The sequence below is a fragment of the Oncorhynchus gorbuscha genome, linkage group LG09 (assembly GCF_021184085.1).
Source record: "Oncorhynchus gorbuscha isolate QuinsamMale2020 ecotype Even-year linkage group LG09, OgorEven_v1.0, whole genome shotgun sequence".
Lineage (NCBI taxonomy): Eukaryota > Metazoa > Chordata > Actinopteri > Salmoniformes > Salmonidae > Oncorhynchus > Oncorhynchus gorbuscha.
Window position 1 is genome coordinate 5,649,820 of NC_060181.1, and position 11,417 is coordinate 5,661,236.

Here is an 11,417-nt window from a genome sequence, read left to right on the forward strand (position 1 = left end):
ATGAGCCCTACATTAAAGACATTTAATGAGCCCTACATTAAAGACATTTAATGAGTCCTACATTAAAGACATTTAATGAGCCCTACATTTAAAGACATTTAATGAGCCCTACATTAAAGACATTTAATGAGGCCTACATTAAAGACATTTAATGATTCCTATATTAAAGATATTTAATGAGCCCTACATTAAAGACATTTAATGAGCCCTACATTAAAGACATTTAATGAGCCCTACATTTAAAGATATTTAATGAGCCCTACATTAAAGACATTTAATGAGTCCTACATTAAGGACATTTAATGAGCCCTACATTAAAGACATTTAATGAGCCCTACATTAAAGACATTTAATGATTCCTACATTAAGGACATTTAATGAGCCCTACATTAAAGACATTTAATGAGCCCTACATTTAAAGATATTTAATGAGCCCTACATTAAAGACATTTAATGAGTCCTACATTAAGGACATTTAATGAGCCCTACATTAAAGACATTTAATGAGCCCTACATTAAAGACATTTAATGAGCCCTACATTAAAGACATTTAATGAGTCCTACATTAAAGACATTTAATGAGCCCTACATTAAAGACATTTAATGAGTCCTATATTAAGGACATTTAATGAGCCCTACATTAAAGACATTTAATGAGCCCTACATTAAAGACATTTAATGAGCCCTACATTTAAAGACATTTAATGAGCCCTACATTAAAGACATTTAATGAGCCCTACATTAAAGACATTTAATGAGTCCTATATTAAGGACATTTAATGAGCCCTACATTAAAGACATTTAATGAGCCCTACATTAAAGACATTTAATGAGTCCTATATTAAGGACATTTAATGAGCCCTACATTAAAGACATTTAATGAGCCCTACATTAAAGACATTTAATGAGCCCTACATTAAAGACATTTAATGAGCCCTACATTAAAGACATTTAATGAGCCCTACATTAAAGACATTTAATGAGCCCTACATTAAAGACATTTAATGAGCCCTACATTTAAAGACATTTAATGAGCCCTACATTAAAGACATTTAATGAGCCCTACATTAAAGACATTTAATGAGCCCAAGCCTTAATGATTGTGCCGTTATCCAATACATATGCAGGACATGTGATATCATGCGTTATCAAAAACATACTGTATAATAATATATAATAATAGTCTAGTGGGAGGGGTTATGACAGTAGTCTAGTGGGAGGGGTTATGACAGTAGTCTAGTGGGAGGGGTTATGACAGTAGTCTAGTGGGAGGGGTTATGACAGTAGTCTAGTGGGAGGGGTTATAATAATAATAATAATATATGCCATTTAGCAGACGCTTTTATCCAAAGCGACTTACAGTCATGTGTGCATACATTCTACGTATGGGTGCTCCCGGGGATCGAACCCACTACCCTGGCTTTACAAGCGCCATGCTCTACCAACTGAGCTACAGAAGGACCATTATGATATAGGCACATTACACATTACACACAACAGAAGAACATCCCAACCCATAGATGTCGATAGCTATATGCTCTCTTGAGTAAATATATGAAACTAGCTCCAGTACGCTAATCTTTTTTGAGTGTGAACTGTATTACTGTATCGCATTATACTGTATCATATAGACTGGAATTACACACATCGTTTAAACCATGATAAAGCTCTGAGAGAACATGTGATTCTAGTGCATCACATGCTGCCTGCAAAGTTACAAGTATAGGCACACAATTGGCCCAGCGTGGTCCGGGATAGGCCGTGATTGGGAGTCCCATAGGGCGGCACACAATTGGCCCAGCGTGGTCCGGGATAGGCCGTGATTGGGAGTCCCATAGGGCGGCACACAATTGGCCCAGCGTGGTCCGGGATAGGCTGTGATTGGGAGTCCCATAGGGCGGCACACAATTGGCCCAGCGTGGTCCGGGATAGGCCGTGATTGGGAGTCCCATAGGGCGGCACACAATTGGCCCAGCGTGGTCCGGGATACCTCTTTCTCCCCTCTCTCTCCAGATGAAATCTCGCGTCTTGTGATGGCCGGCCGCCCAACAACCTGCCCGCTTGACCCTATCCCCTCCTCTCTTCTCCAGACCATTTCCGGAGACCTTCTCCCTTACCTCACCTCGCTCATCAACTCATCCCTGACCGCTGGCTACGTCCCTTCCGTCTTCAAGAGAGCGAGAGTTGCACCCCTTCTGAAAAAACCTACACTGGATCCCTCCGATGTCAACAATTACAGACCAGTATCCCTTCTTTCTTTTCTCTCCAAAACTCTTGAACGTGCCGTCCTTGGCCAGCTCTCCCGCTATCTCTCTCTGAATGACCTTCTTGATCCAAATCAGTCAGGTTTCAAGACTAGTCATTCAACTGAGACTGCTCTCCTCTGTATCACGGAGGCGCTCCGCACTGCTAAAGCTAACTCTCTCTCCTCTGCTCTCATCCTTCTAGATCTATCGGCTGCCTTCGATACTGTGAACCATCAGATCCTCCTCTCCACCCTCTCCGAGTTGGGCATCTCCGGCGCGGCCCACGCTTGGATTGCGTCCTACCTGACAGGTCGCTCCTACCAGGTGGCGTGGCGAGAATCTGTCTCCTCACCACGCGCTCTCACCACTGGTGTCCCCCAGGGCTCTGTTCTTGGCCCTCTCCTATTCTCGCTATACACCTGTCATAACCTCACATGGTCTCTCTTATCATTGCTATGCAGACGACACACAATTAATCTTCTCCTTTCCCCCTTCTGATGACCAGGTGGCGAATCGCATCTCTGCATGTCTGGCAGACATATCAGTGTGGATGACGGATCACCACCTCAAGCTGAACCTCGGCAAGACTGAGCTGCTCTTCCTCCCGGGGAAGGACTGCCCGTTCCATGATCTCGCCATCACGGTTGACAACTCCATTGTGTCCTCCTCCCAGAGCGCCAAGAACCTTGGCGTGATCCTGGACAACACCCTGTCGTTCTCAACCAACATCAAGGCGGTGGCCCGTTCCTGTAGGTTCATGCTCTACAACATCCGCAGAGTACGACCCTGCCTCACACAGGAAGCGGCGCAGGTCCTAATCCAGGCACTTGTCATCTCCCGTCTGGATTACTGCAACTCGCTGTTGGCTGGGCTCCCTGCCCGTCTGGTGTTCAACCTTCCCAAGTTCTCTCACGTCACCCCGCTCCTCCGTTCTCTCCACTGGCTTCCAGTTGAAGCTCGCATCCGCTACAAGACCATGGTGCTTGCCTACGGAGCTGTGAGGGGAACGGCACCTCAGTACCTCCAGGCTCTGATCAGGCCCTACACCCAAACAAGGGCACTGCGTTCATCCACCTCTGGCCTGCTCGCCTCCCTACCACTGAGGAAGTACAGCTCCCGCTCAGCCCAGTCAAAACTGTTCGCTGCTCTGGCCCCCCAATGGTGGAACAAACTCCCTCACGACGCCAGGACAGCGGAGTCAATCACCACCTTCCGGAGACACCTGAAACCCCACCTCTTTAAGGAATACCTAGGATAGGATAAGTAATCCCTCTCACCCCCCTTAAGATTTAGATGCACTATTGTAAAGTGACTGTTCCACTGGATGTCATAAGGTGAATGCACCAATTTGTAAGTCGCTCTGGATAAGAGCGTCTGCTAAATGACTTAAATGTAAATGTAATGGGTCTGAATGGTTATAGGTCTGAATGGTAATGGGTCTGAATGGTTATGGGTCTGAATGAATAACTGCTATAGTCTACCACCATCTGAATGGTTATGGGTCTGAATTAATAACTGCTATAGTCTACCACCATCTGATTGGTTATGGGTCTGAATGGTTATGGGTCTGAATTAATAACTGCTATAGTGTACCACCATCTGAATGGTTATGGGTCTGAATGGTTATGGGTCTGAATTAATAACTGCTATAGTCACCACCATCTGAATGGTTATGGGTCTGAATTAATAACTGCTATAGTCTACCACCATCTGAATGGTTATGGGTCTGAATGGTTATGGGTCTGAATTAATAACTGCTATAGTCTACCACCATCTGAATGGTTATGGGTCTGAATTAATAACTGCTATAGTCTACCACCATCTGAATGGTTATGGGTCTGAGTGGTTATGGGTCTGAATTAATAACTACTATAGTCTACCACCATCTGAATGGTTATGGGTCTGAATTAATAACTGCTATAGTCTACCACCATCTGAATGGTTATGGGTCTGTATGGTTATGGGTCTGAATTAATAACTGCTATAGTCTACCACCATCTGAATGGTTATGGGTCTGAATTAATAACTGCTATAGTCTACCACCATCTGAATGGTTATGGGTCTGAGTGGTTATGGGTCTGAATGGTAATGGGTCTGAATGGTTATGGGTCTGAATGGTTATGGGTCTGAATGGTTATGGGTCTGAATTAATAACTGCTATAGTCTACCACCCTAGCACGTTCACTCTTCTTTCAAACTACCCAACATTCAGCAAAGTAGTCTATTGGCATAAAATGTTTAAATATCTCCAACAAGCTATTCTAGCTTTTCCCGCATGGGACCCAAAGAGCAAAGAAGTGTTGCCAGAGAGGCCAGAGGATATAAGTTAGGTTATTATTATGCATTACCCATCATTAATTAGTTAAATATAAGGCTAATACTGCGTTGACTCTATTACCTGAAAGAGGAAGCCTATGAAATCTAGAAGAGTATATATTCTGGATGTAATTGGAGTTGGAGAGAGAGACTGCGCGTGCTTTAAAACACTGATATAAACCCTGTTAAAAGCCATGCTCGCAGACATTAGCTTATGCTGTTTATATTCCAAATATGTGTAGTTCTGCCCCTGAACAAAGCAGTTGACCTAGGAATAGTAGGTGGTCATTGAAAATAAGCTTTTTGTTCTTAACTGACTTGCCTAGTTAAATTTTTTTTATTGACTGTAGGTTTGTTTATTCCATGTGTAACTTTGTTGTTGGTCACTGCTTTGCTCCATGTTGGCCAGTTGTAAATGAGAACTTGTTCAACTCGCCTACCTGGTTAAAGAAAACATGTATAAAATAGCGGAAGACGATTAAACGTTAAAAAGCCTGAGTAGATCGAGCATCAGTGAATATTACCACTCAGATCATTGGAAATGAGCAACAACCGCGACCTCACAGCTTGTCAGCCGTTACCTTAGCAACAACCGTGACCTCACAGCTCATCTATCATCTGTCACCTTAGCGACATGGAAGCCCTGTTCGTTTGAACAACATCTCAATGCGTACATGTAGACTACATTTGATTTACCTTGACTATACACAAAAACATTTCAGTAGCAGTGTTTGGTATGATTTTAATTAATTCTACACCAGGTATGTGGTTCTGTACACAAAATAGACATTATATGGAAGAAAAAAATCATGTTACAAAAACACCAGAAAGGAAAAAAAATAGTGTTCACTTGGTAGAAAACTACTTGACTAATACTCATCTGAGGAAACTCATTTAAAGCTTGTGTTTCCCGCGGTTACAACAGTGATGTAGGAGGAAGTGCCTATTATCCTTCAGATAAATGTGGGTGTGCGTTCCTGTCGGTCTCAGAACTCCTTGAGAGTGTCCCCTCCCTGAGGGTTTTCCAGCCAGTGTGGGGGCCAGGTAGCTTTAACACTGGGTCTGTCCTTCACCATATTGTAGTATGCTCCCAGTTTGGGGTAACGCTCCGTAGACAGCCTGGGGGGGAGACAATACATCATTCATCCAGCCATCTTTGCCTGTGGGAGGAACATATTGATCCATCTGGCATCCCATTGACACACGGTGAAACGCTTACCCAAAGCGGAAGGCGTAGGCAATCACAGGGAAGACAATAACGTCAGCCAATGAGAAGGCTTTTCCTGCCAGGTAAGAACCCACCTCCACCTGGAAACAAGCACATTTATTAAGCCTCGTTCACACTGGCAGTTCGATGTGACTCAAAACCCTGTTTGACATATTAAAAAAAATATATATTTAAAAATTATTTTACTTTTAGACTGAATAGCCAAAACACACATCAAAGTAGATATTTCAAAACACAAATCTGATTCCCGGCCATGGGACTCGGAATATCAAAGCCACTTGGGGACAAATACTGTTACTAGGCAGATGTTGCTAGCTAGCTACTCTGTTGACAAGAACATGTGGTTTAACAAGTAGCTTGTTAAATTGTTTACGAACAAATAAGTGCTAGCCAGCCGACCCCCGTAGCCAGCCGACCCCCCGTAGCCAGCCGACCCCCCGTAGCCAGCCGACCCCCCGTAGCCAGCCGACCCCCGTAGCCAGCCGACCCCCCGTAGCCAGCCGACCCCCCGTAGCCAGCCGACAGTCAGATCATCTGATTCGTTGAAGCTCTAAAGCGTTTTACGCCATGCTTCTGAACATTCAAAACAAACTGGGGAAACGTCCAGGACAGGCGTCACCTTAAGCTTGTTACATAAGTTCTAAGTGACAGGAAACACAGGCAGCCTACGGCTCAGACACACCCGTTGTTACCATGACAACTAGCGTAGCCGTGTCAGCACAATTTTCTGAACACGCACATCCGATTTGTGTCTCGTGAAGATTTCTGTTTGGACAGTCAGTATTCCAGAATGGATTTGGGGGGGGGGGGGGGGGGACTAAAAAGACTCTCGCATTAAAGCTTTAGTCTACCAACAATCGGTGAGGGTGTGTGTGCGCGCACGCACGTGTAAAATGTTTGCTAGTGTGTGCGTGTGTGTGTGTGTGTACGCACCTTCTGAAAGTATCCCTCCCACAGTTTGATTTCAGTGGCCAGGTTCTCCTTGTTCCTCTTGATAGCGGAGTCATGTCTCTCTCCCTCGGGGACACGGTAGTTGTAGTAGATGACGTTACCTGGGAGACAAACGTCCAAAACAAAGTCATAATAGATATCATCATATGGTCTCTCAAGTTTCAAGAACCATGAGGGGGGGGGGAACACAGCTACGCTAGTTGTCATGGTAACAACGGGTGTGTATGAACGGTGGGATGTGAGAGGCCTGTATGAGAGAATATTATAAGTGAATCACAGATGAAAGACATCGTTGTCCACTTCACATGTCCTTCAAAATGGTGTCTTGGCCAACCCTCCACGCTGAGCATGAAATCAAGGCCTGTAAATCTCCCTCCCTCTGGGCCCCTGGTCTACACTAAAGCACGACACAGGGAAGCAGCCGGCATGCGATTGGACAGATCACACAATGTCACCTGGGTTTGACGACTCTGTGGTAACACACGGAGGTTTATCTATTTTATCTGTTGCCGACTGTGTAGATTTAAGAAATGTTTGAAGAATTGTTGCGTCCCCAAATGGAATCCCATTCCCTATATAGTGCACTACTTTAGACCAGGGCCCTATATAGTACACTACTTTAGACCAGGGCCCTATATAGTACACTACTTTAGACCAGGGCCCTTTTAAAATAAGTGCATAGGGTGCCATTTGACACAGGGCCTGTTGGGGATATGGCTCAGTAACACAGGGCCTGTTGGGGATATGGCTCAGTAACACAGGGCCTGTTGGGGATATGGCTCAGTAACACAGGGCCTGTTGGGGATATGGCTCAGTAACACAGGGCCTGTTGGGGGGCCTGTTGGGGATATGGCTCAGTAACACAGGGCCTGTTGGGGATATGGCTCAGTAACACAGGGCCTGTTGGGGATATGGCTCAGTAACACAGGGCCTGTTGGGGATATGGCTCAGTAACACAGGGCCTGTTGGGGATATGGCTCAGTAACACAGGGCCTGTTGGGGATATGGCTCAGTAACACAGGGCCTGTTGGGGATATGGCTCAGTAACACAGGGCCTGTTGGGGATATGGCTCAGTAACACAGGGCCTGTTGGGGATATGGCTCAGTAACACAGGGCCTGTTGGGGATATGGCTCAGTAACACAGGGCCTGTTGGGGATATGGCTCAGTAACACAGGGCCTGTTGGGGATATGGCTCAGTAACACAGGGCCTGTTGGGGATATGGCTCAGTAACACAGGGCCTGTTGGGGATATGGCTCAGTAACACAGGGCCTGTTGGGGATATGGCTCAGTAACACAGGGCCTGTTGGGGATATGGCTCAGTAACACAGGGCCTGTTGGGGATATGGCTCAGTAACACAGGGCCTGTTGGGGATATGGCTCAGTAACACAGGGCCTGTTGGGGATATGGCTCAGTAACACAGGGCCTGTTGGGGATATGGCTCAGTAACACAGGGCCTGTTGGGGATATGGCTCAGTAACACAGGGCCTGTTGGGGATATGGCTCAGTAACACAGGGCCTGTTGGGGATATGGCTCAGTAACACAGGGCCTGTTGGGGATATGGCTCAGTAACACAGGGCCTGTTGGGGATATGGCTCAGTCCAACAGTCAGTAACACAGGGCCTGTTGGGGATATGGCTCAGTAACACAGGGCCTGTTGGGGATATGGCTCAGTCCAACATCAGTCAGTAACACAGGGCCTGTTGGGGATATGGCTCAGTAACACAAGGCCTGTTGGGGATATGGCTCAGTCCAACATTGCTCGTTAGGACATCAGCTTTTTGAACTAGAGCTTTACTCTGGGGTGCCGAGCATCTGAATAACAGCCAAGCAGCACATGACCACTGTTGCCTAGAGGGCATCATGATCCTGTTGTCAAGGAAGAGTTGTGTGTGTGTGTGTGTCTTACTGAGTTTGTCACTGAGGTTGAGGACCTCAAACATGCGCTGGTACATCAGGGCCTGCTCTAGTTGGCCCTCAGGAATCAACTGGGCTCCCTGGGACCTGAACCGGCTCTGTCAGGGGAGAGAGCGACACAGAGAGCTGGGGTCAACTCAGAATAACAGTCAACTCTTACTGTGCAGTGCATTAGCGACACCTAGTGGGGGCAATACAGGCTGAGCAGTACACTACATTTGATGAGCTGATATATTGAACCGAACATTAAATTAAAGTATCACTTCCGTGAGCTCATAGAGTTCCTACAAACAAAAATATATATATAATCAAAACAGTGAACAGTAACGCACTTATAAACTGGGTGGGTGGAGTCCAGAACGCTGAAAGCCGTGGTACATCAGACCGTACACCACGACAAAACAATTACTCTTCTAATTACATTGGCAACCAGTTTATAATATCAGTAAGTTACCTCTGAGGCTGGTGGTACATGGCCAGTATATCAAGGCTAAGGGCTGTATCCAGGCACTCTGTCCTCATTCAGGTCTAAGTAACATGTAAAACCAACATGTAAAAATGGCATGTTTCTATGTTGCAGGGAATTGTTGGGGGAGGAATGCATTTCCAATGACATCATTAACCAATTAGTTGACAATGCCTACTCATAATCGATTTAAAAAATAAATATATAGATATATATATATTTATTTTTAAAATCACTGATGCCAACTGTTTTAGCGTCTATGGAGGATAGTAGGGTCTGATCTGGGGAGTTCTGCCCCTGAATAAGGCAGGTAAACCCACTGTTCCCCGGTAGACCGTCATAAATAAGAATCTGGTTTTAACGACTTGACTAGATAAATAAAGGCTACATTAAAAACAAGTCATTTTCATGGGTTACTTTCTGATTGCATTTAGTAAATATTTAAACGGTTTGTTGAACTGCATTGTTGTTTAAGGGCTTGTAAGTAAGCGTTTCACCGTCCGGTTGTATTCGGTGCATGTGAATGTGATTTTATGTTAGCTCTTAAACATTAACACGATCTTTCAGATGTGAGAAATCATTCAAAAAACGAGAGGTTAAATTACTACACACCTTTATAAGGTTAGTTTCCCCACACGGTCTCCTTGGTACAGAAAGACAACTGGCTATCTAGCGCTCTGGACACCGGGGTGTAAGAGGTCATTGGGGATGAAGTAGAGTTCGTTAACACAGTTTATGGATCTGTGCAAAACCTCTAAGTAGCTTGTTTATTTCAAAGATTATTTCTCCTCGATGATATGAAAAAAGGGGCATTACGGCATGTTTCAAAAAACGGGAAATAATTTATCCAAGCACAAGCAGTTTACAGCGCAATGACGTCAATAAATATAGTTAAAACAAGTTGGACTGTAGTTAAATATTGCTCAGCTTTGTTGAAACAATGGAGAGAATTATACCCATCTTAAATCAGGCTAGTTAGACCTAGCTCTGGCCCAGGGCGTTTCTCTATTAGTGAAACTAGTTCACGACCCAGATCTTACCTCCAGGTACATGCATGCTGCATAGGTCTATTAGTGAAACTAGTTAACGACCCAGATCTTACCTCCAGGTACATGCATGCTGCATAGGTCTATTAGTGAAACTAGTTAACGACCCAGATCTTACCTCCAGGTACATGCATGCTGCATAGGTCTATTAGTGAAACTAGTTAACGACCCAGATCTTACCTCCAGGTACATGCATGCTGCATAGGACTCGTTGAGTATGTTGTCTCCGTGTTTGAAAGCAGGGAGCTGGGAGGGAGAGAAGAAACGCTGAGGTGAGCATGACAATGCACTTCTGCATAGTCGTTATGCAACAGGTGTGTGTGTGTGGTCCAAACGTATACACAACGGACTAGAGTACGCAGACAAACACAAAACTTTACCACATTATAGAGACTGCAGAGGAAATGGGAAACTGCAGCACAGCAAACTACAACAAATCAACGTATGATAGGGACTTGCCAAGTGGCAAAACGATAGTATACGTGTGTGCGGTTGTATGTTACTATTTAAAAATGTCTAATAATAAAAGCCAAACACTACCTGTCCTCTGGGATTGATGTCCAGGACTTCTTTAGACTTGTGCTCTGCTTTCTCGAAGGACAGAAGTTTCTGATTGTATCCCTGCAGTTGCTTTTCCTCCAGAGCGATCATGACCCGCCAGCACGGAGGAGAGCCGGAGCCCCAGAGAAGTGTCATATCCTTGGCCATGATTGGAGACTCGACCGCAAAATGTGCAAAAGTAGAAATCGTTTTGTATGAGTGGCGAAAGAACACGGCTGGTGAATGACTGTTGTTCTGCAGTTATATAAGGATTTGTTAGTATCGACTGGATTGGTTCAATGTGAACACGCCCATCTTTTGTAGCGTGCGCAGAATCAACACCGGAAGTCACTCAGGATTCGAATCTATTTTTCTTTTATCCACGGCGCCATCTGAATAAAAATAGATTCGCAGCCAAATTATCTTTAGATATGTATCTATCCCCTCTGTTTAACCAGCAACAACCCTAACTCAACCTCTTCTTGCAAATAAAATAAAATGCTGATCTCATCCTTGGAATGAAAAAAGCAATACAACAATGATTACACCGAATATCACTGTGTATCTATCAGCTTAACAAAGCCTATCCGTTACCTTCAATGTGCGAGTCATGACAGTCCGGTTCTACTGGTCTTCTATCAACAAATGAATTACGCATAGTCATGTAGGCTACAGCACAAAGGAAGTCATATCAAATTATATTTG

At 44.7% G+C, this 11,417-nt stretch overlaps 1 protein-coding gene across 1 annotated transcript; it reads right to left on the bottom strand.

Annotated features, from left to right (window-relative positions):
- Positions 1–5,287: 5,287 nt before the first annotated feature.
- gstr (glutathione S-transferase rho) lies at positions 5,288–10,988 on the bottom strand. The gene is made up of 6 exons (XM_046361356.1): positions 10,713–10,988; positions 10,353–10,418; positions 8,653–8,758; positions 6,724–6,842; positions 5,782–5,870; positions 5,288–5,681 (listed from the first exon to the last, which is right to left on the bottom strand). The coding sequence occupies exons 1-6, from the start codon at positions 10,878–10,880 to the stop codon at positions 5,549–5,551; spliced, it is 681 nt and encodes a 226-aa protein (XP_046217312.1). The 5' UTR covers positions 10,881–10,988; the 3' UTR covers positions 5,288–5,548.
- Positions 10,989–11,417: the final 429 nt, after the last annotated feature.

Excerpts from the sequence above, each read along its gene's own strand:
- gstr (XM_046361356.1), bottom strand. The coding sequence starts at position 10,880 with ATGGCCAAGGATATGACACTTCTCTGGGGCTCCGGCTCTCCTCCGTGC. Across the intron at positions 8,759-10,352 it reads CAGCATGCATGTACCTGGAG|AGCCGGTTCAGGTCCCAGGG; the intron begins GTAAGATCTGGG and ends CTCCCCTGACAG. Across the intron at positions 5,871-6,723 it reads GGGAGGGATACTTTCAGAAG|GTGGAGGTGGGTTCTTACCT; the intron begins GTGCGTACACAC and ends GCTTGTTTCCAG.